Source organism: Leptodactylus fuscus, chromosome 1, assembly GCF_031893055.1.
Source record: "Leptodactylus fuscus isolate aLepFus1 chromosome 1, aLepFus1.hap2, whole genome shotgun sequence".
NCBI lineage: Eukaryota > Metazoa > Chordata > Amphibia > Anura > Leptodactylidae > Leptodactylus > Leptodactylus fuscus.
In genome coordinates, this window is record NC_134265.1 from 221,206,130 (window position 1) to 221,221,484 (window position 15,355).

Genomic DNA, 15,355 nt, shown 5'->3' on the forward strand with positions numbered 1-15,355 from the left:
AACGCCAGGTTGCATGTGAAACCCCGCCCACCAAATGATGCAAGAAACCAGGAAGAAAGAAGATTTTACAGCAGTAAAGACTGATGAGTATGTGAGGTGGGAATACCCCTTTTACCCACTGAAATGAATGGGTTTTTAAACAGACTACATGCAAGCCGTCCCTAATCGGTTTTTGTGCAATTTCAGCAGAATCCCAGCGGGCGGACTGCAGGCGCATATGTGGGCGCCCCCTTATTTTGCTATGTACAGTATTTGAATCAATGTAATACACCACTATCTGCTATTAGTTAGATGTAATAGCCAGCTTTTCACTACATGGTAAAAGCAAACATTTTACAACGAATTGCTGTGATTTGTTTTTTGCCCTTGTGGCATGTAAAGGTGAAACATCTGGAAATTATGTGCTCAGCACAAAGCAATACAGTACTGCAAAGGGTGGAAGATCTCCGCTTTAGTGTGTGGAGGTTTGATTCGTGGCTCACTGACAAAGGCAAAAAAGTTACTGCCTGTAAAGGCTATTTTACACGGGGCAAGAGGGGGCGGATTTTGGCGCGGAATCCTTCTCAAAATCCACCCCCTCACAATAGAGGTCTATGTAGACCGCTAGCGTTCTTTTTCTTTTTTCACTAGCGGTTTGTTCCCGCTAGCGTAAAAAGGAAGCGAGCTGCCCTTTCTTCAGGCGGATTCCGCGGCCGATTCAGCCGCGGCGTCCGCCTCGCAACAGCGCCCTCCGGACTAGACCCATTCATTTGGGCCTAATCTGGAGTGGAAAGCCGTGATGGAATATGCACATGCGGAATCCCCGTGTGAACTAGCCCCAAGGGTACCCTTAATGAATACACATTTAGTACCAAAGAGATTTCAATATCTCAAATATTATACAAATTCTGTCACAAATAAAACACATCCTTCACAGTTCAACATCAAGTGGCATTTTTTTTTTCTTTAAAAACAAAGAATGAGATTTACATGTCCCATCTCTGGGGAAAAAAATGGAGGATTCCAATTTTAGCATAGAGCAAACAAGTCCTTACATCAACCCCTTCACTGTTAAACATTATAATATCAACTGATTCCATATTCCAAAACCAAGTCCTTTTCTTCAGCAAACAGATTTTCTTCTTCCTTGCAATTCCTCCGTCGTGCAAAACAATGCAAAAATAAAAATAAAAAATAAAAGGAAAAAACAAAAAACAAAAACACAAAAATATTTTTAGGGAAGGAACAAGATCAGGCAATTTGACTGACTGATCTTGAAAAGGTTATTTTAAATTAACATTAAAAATACAGAACATCACCCATAAGAAAAAAACTGCACAGAACTAAACACAGATGTTTTGCTACTATAAGACTATCAATCTGTCATCCACACATCCATAAAATAACCCCCCCCCACTGCAGTTTGACCACTGATATAGTCACAAATAAAAACTTAGGTGAAAAAGTTGCAAGTAGAGTTGTAATGAGAAGGCTCTATATATAGTATATGATATCCTTTGCATGCAAACAAGACAATTTTGTACAGGGAGTGTCTGTGCTATTATAAAACAGAGCATGGTCCCAAAAAGTCTAATATAGGTGTTTTGTGATAGCCATTTAGCTGCTAGACATAGCTGCAACTCACTCCTGGGGGAAGGGGGAAGGAGGGGGTCGATCCCAAACAATAAGATATACATGAGCATTTATATACACGCACTTAAATACATATCTATGGAACATGGTAAGTAAAGGTTTCTTTTACCCACTACCCATTATTATATGAAAGATATGTGGCTCCTCCTTCCTCTAACGCCAAAGATGGAAAAATATGAATTTGAGATAGAACAGTGTTATTTAATGCTTTCCATGCCTGTATAGGCTACTGGTGACCCTCGACTGTACACAGAACATTAGTCTTTTTGCTGGGGTGGAAAGCAATAAATTCCTGGCTCAGTGAAGATGAGGAAAACTGCCAGAGAAGAATGAAGAGATTATCGTATCCTGGTGAAGAGATTGAGAACGGAGACAGATTCCTAGTAGAAAAAAAAAAAAAGTTAAATGAAATGTGACTGTATCCACATTTCTTACATAAGTACACATAGCAGCCCAGACAAATCAACCGCATTAAAAGGGGTTCCCCCACTCAAATTCTTAGCCACAAGATAGAAAATAAATGGATTGTTAGGGCTCTAAGCACTGTGAACTGCACAAATCTGAAAAACTGTTTCCTTTCACACTTTGCTTGAATAAAGCTAGAGACTCCATTCATTTCTATACTACTATTTAAGATAGCAGTACACTGTTGCTGCATGTAATATAATGTATACATGTAATATAATGTATACATAACACAGACATTCCATTGATTCAATTTGTAACATCAGAAAGTTGGGTTCAAATAAAATACACACATCTGCTGGAAATATGATTTTTATATGCAGTTCAAATTCCTAACTGTTTTATACCTAGCATTGCAGTGTTGGCAGCGTGATAAAACAGAGTACGTTTCATGTGATACTGTTCTAGTTGGTGTAAACTGGAAATATAGCCATTTGAAGTGACACTGGCCCCTCTCCGGCAATACAAATGTGCATGGATTTACACTGTTAACAGCTCAGAGGGAGAATTTTAGAGACTGTTTTCTATTAAAATGAAGTTAGATAAAATGTTCACAAATATAAAAAAAACAAAACAAAACCACAACACACCACGAGGTTTACGCTTTAGCTTTAAGCAATATTAAATCGTATATCTTTAAAGAGAACCAGTCACCATGAAAATAGAATCTAATCTGCAGGAAGAGCTGAAAAGATTAATTCAAAATATTTATATATAATTTATTTATTTCTCGGGTATGACTGTGCTATGAAGGAGTAATTAAATCCAGTAGGTGATCTGAAGAGTGAAGGACAACCTCTCTCCTATGACTGTGCATACGGAACCTCTCTGCAGCTTTTGACACTGTTGACCACCATCTCCTCCTCACTATGCTCCGCTCAGTTGGCCTCAATGACACTGCGCTCTCCTGGTTCTCCTCTTATCTCTCAGACTGCACTTTCAGTGTATCATTTGCGGGCTCTGTTTCTTCCCTCTTTCCCTTGCTGTTGGGGTTCCTCAAGGCTCGGTCCTAGGCCCCCTGCTCTTTTCTCTCTACACAGCCCCCATTGGACAAACCATCGCCAGATTTGGCTTCAGGTACCATCTTTATGCTGATGACACCCAATTATACACATCTTCCCGTGACATCACCCCTGCACTCATACAGAACACCAGCGACTGTCTCTGCTGTCTCAAATATCATGTCCTCACTATATCTGAAACTAAATCTCTCCAAGACTGAACTACTACTGTTTCCACCATCTAATAGATCTGTCCCTGATATATCCATTGTAGTCTCAGGTCTTACTATAACTCCTAGGCAGCAGGCCCGCTGCCTCGGGGTCATATTTGACGCAGACCTTTCCTTCACTCCTCATATTGAATCACTCGCATGTTCATGTCACCTCCACCTCAAAAACATCTCCAGAATACGCCCTTTCCTTACCAGAGATACACTAAAGACACTTATTGTCTCTCTGATTCATTCTCGCCTTGACTACTGTAACTCCTTACTAATCGGTCTTCCCCTCACTAAACTCTCTCCTCTACAATCTATTATGAATGCAGCGGCCAGGCTCATCTATCAGGCTAGACGCTACAGCGATGCCTCGGGTCTGTGCCAGTCGCTACAATGGCTGCCTATTCATTATAGAATAAAATATAAAGTTATCACTCTCATCCACAAGTCTCTCCATAATGCCGCACCTCCCTACATTTCCTCCCTCATCTCTGTCTACCACCCAACCCGTGTTCACCGCTCACTCAATGATCTAACACTTACATCCTCTATTATCAGAACTTCCCACGCTCGTATAAAAAACTTCTCCCAAGCTGCACCACTTCTCTGGAATACTCTACCCCGGACAATCAGATTAACTTCCAATTTCTACAGTTTCAGACGCAAACTAAAGACACATCTTTTCAGACAGGCCTATCACAATTTCTAACGTAAACCCTTCCGTACTATAATTAGAATCCCCAAAATTTAACCCTCCTCTGTCCCCGATCCCACATTACCCCACATGATATGATGTCTTTTCAGGCTAACTTTTTATGTCCAAGCTCCATCCACATGTTAAAGGACACCACTAGTGACGGCTCAAAGTTTTGTTTGTGTAATGACAATAACCTCTATTACAAAATTGTCTGACCACTGTATAAGCAATGCCGCCCTTGCTACCTCTTGTGTCACCCCCTCTACCTCATAGATTGTAAGCTCTTGCGAGCAGGGCCCTCAGTCCCATTGTGTGAAATGACTTTCTTTGTTATGTATCTGTCTATATTTGAACCCTACAAATTGTACAGTGCTGCGGAATATGTTGGCGCTATATAAATAAAAATTAATTATTATTAGGTTAGTTCCTATTAGGACTGCCCAGTGGACTCAATTACTTCTTCTAAAGCATAGGAAGAATAGAGACATAAATGACAAGTTATACTAAATCTTTTCACAAAGCTGTATCTCAATTTGATCACTCCCTCCTGCTCTATAATATGCTGCCTGCAGATTAGGGCGAGTTCACATCTACGCCCGGTCTCTGTTTTCAGGTCTCTGTCTTCTGCCTGTGAGCGTTTTGTGCTCTCCGCAGTGAAACCTGTTTTTTTTTTTTTAACCAGACACAAAGTCCTGCATGTCCAACTTTGTGTCTGGTTAAAAAAAACAAAAAAAACATTTTTTTTTCGCCACGGAGAGCACAAAACGCTTACAGGCGCTCACAGCCGGACACTTTCCAAATCCATTCAAATGAATGGGTTTGAAAACTGACTGCAGGTTTCCATCTCCTGTCCAGTTTCTCGGGCAGGAAACAGAAACCTGCAAAATGGAGATCGGGCACTGGTGTGAACCCGTCCTTACACAGTATCTTCATTGTGACAGGTTCCCTTTAAAAATAACAGGGATAATATCTTCCTCACCTTTGTAGAGCGTGTTTTACTAAAAACATTCCAAAATCTCAAAGTTTCATCACCAGCACCTGTGACAATAGCTTCCCCATCTGGAGACATGGCCTGTGAAAACAGTCAAAATAGAAATGTAAGTTAAAATATCCATCTACTGAAGTAAAATACTGTACATATACAACACAACAGAACGGAGTACAGAAAAAAATAGTAAGACGTTATTGAAAATGAATGTGTATAATACAAGGACCACACCCGTAGCAGCTCTCCTCTTTGGCTCTGGTGCCATTAAAGGGGTTGTCCAGGCAAAAATGGACAACCCTTTCAACTTTTAAATCAGCCGGGAATAATGAAGGAAACTGCTTGGACAACCCCTTTAAGCAGGCAGGCAGGTTTGATCCGCATTGATATTTAGATACATTTCAGTATTTTGTATTTTCGTTCACCTCCATTAACCCCTTAGCGACCCTTGACGTAACTGTACGTCATGGGTCGCATGGGGATGTATGGAGCGAGCTCACACGCTGAGCTCGCTCCATACACGGCAGATGCCGGCTGTATAATACAGCCAGGACCTGCCACTAACAGCAGCGGTCGGTACCCGAGCCGATCGCTGCTGTTAACCCTTTACACACTGCGGTCAAACGTGACCGCAGTGTGTAAACGGCGCCGGCGGCATGGGCGCCGCCATGTTTTGCCGATCGCCGCCCTCCTGAACGTCACAAGAGGGCGGTGATCGGTTGCTATGACAGCCGGAAGCCTATTGAAGGCTTCCAGGCTTGTCTCTGCACTAGATCTATTAGACGATGCCAGAGGCCAGAGGCATCGTCTAATAGAAGTGCTGCGATTTTCCTATTCACTGCAATACTGTAGTATTGCAGTGAATAGTATGAGCGATCAGACTCCCTAGGTTTCAAGGTACCTAAGGGGTCTGATCATAAATGTAACAGAAGAAAAAAAAAAGTTTTTAAAAGTATTAAAAAAATAAAAAAAATATAAAAGTTCAAATCACCCCCCTTTCCCTAGATCAGCTATAAAAGTAATTAAAGAACATTAAACATAAACATATTAGGTATCCCTGCGCTCCAAAATGCCTGAACTATTAGAATATTAAAACATTTATCCCGTACTGCGAACGGCGTAGCGGCAAAAAAAATAAAAACAGCCAAAAAGCGTTTTTTTCAACACTTTGCCTCCTATAAAAAATTGAATAAAAAGTGATCAAACCATCGGATCTTTCCCCAAATGGTATCAATAGAAACGTCATCTTGTCCCGCATAAAAAGACACCACAACCAGCTCCATACATGGAAATATGAAAAAGTTACAGGTGTTAGAACATGATGACACAAATTTTTTTTTCTATTTTGCAAAGTTTATCATTTTTTTAAAAGTATCAAAAAATTTCAAATACTATATAAATTTGGTATTTCTACTGACACGTAGAACACAGGTAACATGTCATTTGTACCAAACAGTGAATGCTGTAAAAATTAAACCCATAAGAAAATGGCGCAAATGCATTTTTTCTCCAATTGCGCCTCATTCTGAATTTTTTTCCAGCTTCCCAGTACATTGCACAGCATATTGAATGGTGCCATTACAAAGTACAATTTGTCCCGCAAACAATAAGCTATCATGTGACTCTGTGAACTGAAAAATGAAAAAGTTATGGCTCTTGAAATGTGAGGAGGGAAAAACGAAAATGCGAAACCAAAAAATGGCCTGGTCCTTAAGGGGTTAAAGTGAGTAAAGCTAGCTGCAATACCACACACAAGCTGTGGACAACCCAGTTTTTTTTTCTTTTTTTTAAACACAAACTCACACAACCCCTTTGAAATCCAGTAGAATGTATAAAAAACATTTTTTTATGCTAGATTCCCACTAGTGTTCTGCTTTCTGTTCATCGGGACTGTTTGGGGACCCGAAAAACAGAAAGCTAACCCACTTAAAAATCGGATACTTGTGGAAACCCACATACCCCATATGTGGGTTCGGGAACAAAAACCCAAAACGTACAGAGGGTGCTAGTGTGAACCCAGCCTTACTGAGTCCATTTTTACAACCAGACTGTTGTATGTCTTAAATGTTATGTACAACATTGTCTACATTTATCCGCTAATACAACGTACACGGACGTATAAAAAAGTTACGGCTGTCAGAATATAACGACTTTTAGAAAAAAAATAAAATAAATTGGGAAAACCTGATGCGGCCCAGCCTCACCCAGACTCTACCTCCAGCGGCCCCGGGGTAAATTGAGTTTGAGACCCCTGTCTTAGACAGTACTGAGTTATTAACCCAAGACAGAAAACCTCTTGTTTAGCATAAAAGGGCAGACTAGTTTACAAAACCCCAAGCACAAATACCCTATTGCACTTATATCATTTTACCACACAAGAAACGCTACAAAAGTACCTGTCTACCACAACCAGTCTAATCAGGAAGATTTACCAATACTTTCTAAAACTAAAAGTCATGCAGCAAACGCAGTGGAAAAAAATGCAGCTTATGTAGCAGAAAGAGCAATACTTTTATTTTTCACTGCCTCATATAAAGATAAGGAGAATATGTATTCTTTTTATATCTATAGCAATCTATCCAACTATCTATACACACACTGAGGTATATGATGTTACTCAATGTAATTGATATTCACAATTTAAGTAGGCAACAGTTAAATAGCTGCACAGAGCTGCACAAGGGCAGGGAATTAATGTGTGTGATCACCGTTGTTCTAAACAACTAACTGTAAGCATGAAATCCCAATGCCTATATATATATATATATATATATATATATATACACACACACACACATCATTATATATATATATACATATATATATACACACATATATATATATATATATATATATATATATATATATATATATATATATATATATATATATATACACACACACACACACATACACACACACCATTATATATATATATATATATATATATATATATATATATATATATATATACACATACATACACATATATATATATATATATATATATACACACATACATACATATACACACAATGTGATCGTAGCACCCTCCATCGGTAATTCTGGAATTCAATATGGTGTTGGCCCACCCTTAGCCTTGATGACAGCTTCCACTCTCGCAGGCATACATTCAATCAGGTGCTGGAAGGTTTCTTGGGGAATGGCAGCCCATTCTTCACGGAGTGCTGCACTGAGGAGAGGTATCGATGTAGGTGGGTGAGGCCTAGCAAAACAAGTCGGCGTTCCAAAACATCCCAAAGGTGTTCTAAAGGATTCAAGTCATTTTCAGCCAAGTGTCTGGATACTTTTGATCACATAGTGTATATATGACTCTGTGAGTATACCCCAGGTCATGTGTTGCTTACACACTGATGCCCTACAAATAAGTATTAAGTGCTACAGTGAAGGAAATAATTATTTGCTCCCTCGCTGATTTTGTAAGTTTGCCCACTGACAAAGATATAAACATTCTATAATTTTAAGGGTATGTTAATTTTAACAGTGAGAGACAGAATATCAATAATAAAATCACATTTTAAAATCAAATTTTATACATTTATTAGCATTTTACATAAGTATTTGATCCCTCTGGCAAACAAGACTTAATGCTTGGTGACAAAACCCTTGTTGTTACAGTAGTCAGACTTTGTTCTGTAGTTGATGAAAAGGTTAACACACGTCAGGAGGAATTCTGGTCCACTCTTCTTTGCAGATCATCTCTAAATCATTAAAGAGGACCTTTCACCACTTTTGGGCACATGCAGTGTTATATACTGCTGGAAAGCTGACAGTGCGCTGAATTCAGTGCACTGTCGGCTTTCCCGATCTGTGCCCGGTGTAAAGCGCTATCTGTCCCGGGACCGTAGCGCTTTAGTGTCAGAAGGGCGTTTCTGACCATTAGCCAGAGACGTCCTTCTGCCTCGCGGCGCCAATCGCGCTGTGCTGTGGAGCCGGGAGGAACGCCCCCTCCCTCTGCTCGCACAGCTCGTCCATAGACGAGTATTATCAGGAGAGGGAGGGGGCGTTCCTCCCCGCTCCACAGTACAGCGCGATAGGCGCTGCGAGGCAGAAGGACATCTCTGGCTAATGGTCAGAAACGCCCTTCTGACACTAAAGCGCTACGGTCCCGGGACAGATAGCGCTTTACACCAGGCACGGATCGGGAAAGCCGACAGTGCGCTGAACTCAGCGTACTGTCAGCTTTCCAGCAGTATATAACACTGCATGTGCCCAAAAGTGGTGAAAGGTCCTCTTTAAGATTTTGAGGCTGTCCATGGCAACTTGTAGCTTCAGCTCCCTCCATAAATTTTCTATGGGATTAAGGTCTGGAGACTGGCTAGACCACTTCATCACCTTAATGTGCTTCTTTTTGAGCCACTCCTTTGTTGCCTTGTCTATATGTTTTGGGTCATTGTCCTGCTGGAAGACCCAGCCACGACCCATTTTTAATGTTCTGGTGGAGGGAAGGAGGTTGTCACTCAGGATTTTACAGTACATGGCTGCATCCATTCTCCCATTGATGTGGTGAAGTAGTCCTGTGCCCTTAGCAGAGAAACACCCCCAAAACCTAATGTTTCCACCTCCATGCTTGGCAGTGGGGACGGTGCTCTTTGGGCCATAGGCAGCATTTCTCTTCATCCAAACACGGAGAGTTGAGTTCATGCCAAAGAGCTCAATTTTTGTCTCATATGACCAATATGGAAGATTTTGAGAGTGATTGGGAGAAGGTGCTGTGGTTGGGATAAATCTGAGCTCACAGCTCCACTCGACAGGCAGACAATACAATCCTAGACAATGCAAGCTTAGAACAGACAGTTTTAAAATCACCAGATTCATCACAGAGGCTGATGCTGTCCAACTATACGCCACCTATTTTATCAAAATTTTACACATATCGCATCTAAAGCCTTACACTCACTGGACAAGTCATACAAATTGTCTAGCCGATATATGTGGCCTAATGCTTTTATGTCTGAAACACACTACAACAGAATGGTATATTCTCATCATTAAATCTGCTCCAATGTGTTACTGGTTTCTTTATCAGAGACGCCCTTGCAACATACAAAACATAATTCTAAAAGACAAAAACCAAAATGTACTTACAAGGTAGAGAACTCTATAAGAGTGTCCAGTCAATTTCGCCACCTGTGTAAGAGATGGATACTTCCAAACTAGGATCTGATTCTGCGAATAGCCATGCGTGCTCACCTGTGGAACAGCAAGGAAAGCGAACGGTAAAAAAATCTTTTCATTTTTTAGTACAACAACGACTAACAGGCACTTTTCTCACTCAAAAGCACAGAAGTGAGTTATTTGACCTCAAATGCCAGAATGAAGAGTTGAGTTTTTGAGTCTTAATTTTAAATAGTTCAGGGATGAGACTTCTCTGATCGGTCTAGGTAATGTGTTCCAGAGCGAGTGCTGCATGGCAGAAGGCTCCGGCTACAAATAGTTTAAAGTGGATCCTGGGAATGGACAGTATTTGTGACTTCTGATCTGAGAGGTTTTCAAGCAGTACAGGGCTTGTACGTGTAGTAAGCGGAGGACTGGTTATGGGAGCATGTCGGGGTTGTATGGTTGTTAATCAGCATTTTGGATGAGCTGAAGGCAATGTTTCTTTATCTGTAAGACCTACATATAGGGCATTACCGTCGCACAGACACTGTGTTATGAAGGCATGTGATGTACTGGGAAGCTGGAAAAAAAATTCAGAATGGAGAATTTGAAGAAAAACTGCATTTGTGTGACTTTTTCTATAGGCTTCATTTTTTACGGCGTTCACTGTGCAGCCAAAATGACATGTTCCCTATATTTTATGTTTTGGTACGATTCTGAGGATACCAAATTTATATGGTTTTATTTACATTTTAACCCTGTAACAAAAATCCAAAACTGTGCCAAAAATTTTTTGTTCTAAAAGTCGCCATATTCTGAAACCCATAACTTTTTTTCCCTGTCGTCCTACCAGCAGTACAATATGGGGTATTTTTGCTCCTGTGTGCTGGTAGGACAGGCGGAAATTTTAATTAGCCAATTAATTAACATGGCTTGCCCTATAAGAGGGCACAAGGACCTCCCCCCTGCGTGTGACCGGAGAGGTGGTGGAGGCCCTGTGGCCTCCTGTAGGGGTTGGAAGAAGGTGTCTGTTAACCCTTCTTCTTTCCTTTTTCATTCTGAGAGAAAGATTTAGGTTTGGTCTTACCTTGTCTTGCTCTCCGCCGCAAAACCGTTTTTTTTTTTTTTTTTCTTTAAATCGGACACAGAGTCGGACATGCAGTACTCTGTGTCCGGTTTAAAAAAACCAAAAACCGGTTTCGCAGTGAAGAGCATAAATTGCTCAACGGCGCACACGGCTGGACCCAGTCTGACAGCTTTCAGTCTTCAGCATGCAGAAGATTGAAAGCTCAGAACGGACTCCGGGCGCTAGTGTGAACCTAGCGTAAGCTGTGTCCTCTCCAGCTTTCCTCTGTGTTTAGTACAAACTAAAAGTACTGATATCTATTGCTATGGTCAACTTCCTTTCTGTTGCGTTTGTCGGCGCCTGTGCGCACTTATCTGTGCCGCAGTGCAGCGTGGAATGTCTATTGCTATGGCCTGTGCGTGCCTGTCTGTGTTACAGTCACAGACATGGAAATTGTGTGGGAGCTTTCAGCTTTCCCTTTATGTCAGTGCAGAGTCTAAAAGCACTAATGTCTGTTGCTATGGCTTGTGCGCACCTGTCTGGCCGGGCTTCGCCCGCTGTCTTAAAGCGCAGATAATGTAACCAGGTGACAGGTTGTCAGATGGCAGTGTTTTATCCAGCAATTCCCACAGCTCAGGTGAGGTAAGGTGAAGGTGCACCAAGACAACTTTGGTGAGTGAGCAACTCAGGGGAGTTTTTTTTTTTTTGGTTTCAGTCTGTAAGGAAGCAGACTTTTATATTTAGTGCACTTGGTCTAGAGTTCAATACTGTTTGTACTATACCCAAAAGCTGGATCTGCCTGCTGCCATCTGCCTGTGGGCTGCCTGCTACTTGTCTACTAAAACCTATTGTGTTGGCTTGACTATCTGGCTCATCTCACCGTTGGCTACATGGGCAGCCATCTGCCTGACTCGGCTACTGGCCTCCTAGAGGTGGCTATCTGCCTTGAGTACCTGCTACCTCTGCTCCTGTGGCGCATCATGAGCAGAAGCACCTTGCTGGCGCAAATCATAGACCTTCCACAAGGTGGTGGTTTGGAGAGTGCGGATCTGGAATAAAAGTGGAAGTACCTTCCTCACTTAGATATCAGTACTTCCTTGTCTCAGCTCGCAAAGAAGCCATGACCTGAAAGGCGTTACCTGACGCTCCCCTCTATGGAGAGGCTCCAGGTGGGTGACGACTCAATCATCTGATAATGAATCTATTCATTCCAGCAGACCTATCTTCCATTATGACCAGACTATAAGGCTGCTGAAGTCCATTCGGTCTACAGTTGACCAGGATGTTAACGGGGAAGCCTCCACGTCCACCACTGGGGGGAACATTACCTTCCATACGGACACATCACTGGCCAGCAACATGCATCAGCAATGGAAACAACCTGAGAAGGGACATTCCTCTACGAGTCTTCAGGTCCCTGTTCCCCATGGACCCATCACAATGGTACAAGTGGGGGCCTCCCCTGAAGGTGGACCTCGCTGTGGCCAAGTTGTCACGTCAGACCGTAGTCCCATTCATTAGAAGATGGCTCAAATCTTCAAGACCTCCTGGATCGCAGAGCGGACTCCACCCTAAAGAAGGTGTATTCCGCCAGTTCAGCTCAGGCCTCAGTAGCCATAGCCTCAACTGCTTTGTCTGATTATTTGCGGACCAGTCTTTCTCAGCTCGAACCGGACATCGACTCAGGGGTTCCTCGTGATGACATCCTAGATTCTATGGGAAACCTCCACTGGGCGGTGGGCTACATCTCGGAGTTGTCCAGAAAACAGTTGAAGCTAGCCTCCAAATCCATGGCTATGTCTATGGCCACCAGGAGGCCTTTATGGCTAAAATCCTGGAGAGCTGATCACGCCTCCAAGTTGGCGCTCTGCTCCCTTCCCTTTGAGCATGGGAAGGTATTCGGCTGAGGGCTGAACGACCTCATGGAAGGTCTCACTGAGGGCAAAGAAAAATGCCTGCCACAAGCCTCCAGGAGAAGGAGACATCCCCCTCCCAGGAGTCGAGGGTCAACATCTGGTTTTAGACACCAACAACAATGGCGGTCTAGATACCGTCCTAGAGGTGTGGTTCGTGGAATTTTCAGGGATGACCCCAAAAAGAAGCCGGAATTTTGATTGGGCGCCGCTCTCAGTGGCCATAATTCCTGTGGCCATTTTTCAGCAGCATGGAGAACCCATATAGAAGATCTTTGGGTTCTACAGGTAGTAGAATGCGGTTACTCCATAGAGTTCGATCATCTACCTCCCAACTGATTTGTCATCACCCGGCCTCTTCCTGTTGCTCAGCAATCCATCCTGGAAGCTTCAGTTGTGGAGTACATTGCAAAAGGGGCTCTGGAAAGGGTGCCTCCTTCAGACTTTGGTCTGGGGGTTTACTCTCCAGTCTTCCTGGTTCCAAAATCATTAGGAGACTGGAGAATGATTATCGATCTAAGGTACCACAACCGATACACAAGAAGAAAATCTTTCCGGATGGAGTCTGTAGACTCTGTAACATCTTTTTCACAGCAGGGAGAAGTAATGATCACTCTATATCTGAAAGGAGCGCATCTCCATGTCCCTGTTGTCCTCACAGGAAGTACCTCAGAATCGCCATTTATATGGCCGGCCACAGAAAGCATTATAAATTCGCTGCATTGCCGTTCGGCATCTCCTCAGCCCCATTCGTATTCACCAAGCTGGTCGCTCTGGTCACCGCCGCCCTCAGACTACAAGGCCTATTCATTGTTCCCTACCTGGACGACTGGCTCATAAAAGCTCAGTCTACTGCAATCCTCCAACATCATCTCCAGATAGCCATCAACTTCCTACAGAAGTTAGGTTGGATAGTCAATTGGGAGAAATCAGAAATTGTGCCAGCCACCCGGAAGAAATTCCTGGGTTTCATTGTGGGTTCAGAGTCGATGCAGATCTTCCTCTTCAGCCCAAGGAAGTTGAGATTAGATGCTGGCACCCGCTTCCTATTTCAGACCCAGCGAGTTACCATCCGCACCGCCATGAGAGTCCTCAGCCTGATGTTATCCTCGGATGGGCGGGTACCTTGGGCTTTATGGCATTTTCATCGCCTCCAGACGGAAGTGTTGAGAACCTGGAATGGGTCTCCACGGGATTGCACAAGAAGATCTGCTTTTCTCCCAGTATCAGTCTTTCCCTCAGATGGTGGATACACCTAAAAGACAAAAGGTCCATGGTCCCGACAGTGTGGACCCTGTTGACAACAGATGCATCCCATCTGGGATGGGGAGCCCATGTCACTGTACTAGTGGCACAGGATCAGGAGTCCAGTCGTCGAGTAATGCAGAGGAGGCTGGAGACAGCACGTGGGAAGCCCCAGGGGCTGAGGTAACAGTCCAAGAGCAGATAAGCCAATACCAAAGCTACGGTGAGCTTGCAGGCAGCAGTTGAAGTTCCAAGGAACTAAAGAAGAGCTCCAGCAAGGAGGTCTCCTAGGTGTCCAGGCTGTATTCGGGTAAACAGAACACAATACCAACACAACAGGAAGCGTCAGAGTCACCTATATATAGGCAACCCAATCAGGGTAACACAGGGCGGGTTCCAATCATTAGAAGCAGAGGATGAGCCTCAGGAGTAGGTTCCACACAGAAGTCCAACAGACAGTTATTCAACAGGCTGAATAGCTCAGGAAGTAAGGAGACACTGGGCAAGACAGCAGGTCACAGGTTCAAATCCTGACAGCCCATCTGGAAGACATGACTGTGCAAGGTCGTTGGAGGAGACCGGAGTTGGGACCGGAGATACTTTGCTCAGTATCTCAGAGACAAAGCAGTGAAGGTTCGTTCAGACAATATGACCATGGTGATCTATCTGAACAAAGAAAGTGGCACCAGATCTCCAGCCCTGCTCAGAGAGGAGAATCTAATTTTCTCCTGGGCAGACAAAAAAAAAAAAAAAAAAAAAAAAATCTGACCCAGTTATCTGCTGTTCACATCAAGGGCTCCCTGAACACAGTAGTGGATCAGTTGAGTCGGGCTATCACCGTATCAGGAAAATGGTCTCAGTCCAGATGTGTTTCAACAGATCGTCCAGAGATGGGGGGTCCCGGAGGTCGATTTTATGGCAACTCGACGCCAGTGGATGCCCTGTCCATCCCGTGGAGGATCAGGCTGTTCTACATCTTCCGTCCAATTCCAATCATATCAAAGGTATTGAT

The 15,355-nt window shown here is 43.0% G+C and overlaps 1 protein-coding gene across 2 annotated transcripts in view; it reads right to left on the reverse strand.

Moving 5' to 3' along the window:
* Positions 1–825: 825 nt before the first annotated feature.
* FZR1 (fizzy and cell division cycle 20 related 1) overlaps positions 826–15,355 on the reverse strand; it is a 65,466-nt gene continuing 50,936 nt past the window's right edge. For both annotated transcript variants that reach the window (XM_075283704.1, XM_075283703.1), the window contains exons 12-14: positions 10,108–10,212; positions 4,993–5,085; positions 826–2,012 (exon numbers count right to left, since the gene is read on the reverse strand). In XM_075283704.1, coding sequence (XP_075139805.1) covers positions 1,971–2,012; positions 4,993–5,085; positions 10,108–10,212 — 240 coding nt within the window. In that variant the 3' untranslated portion in view covers positions 826–1,970. The remainder of the gene's footprint in view (positions 2,013–4,992; positions 5,086–10,107; positions 10,213–15,355) is intronic.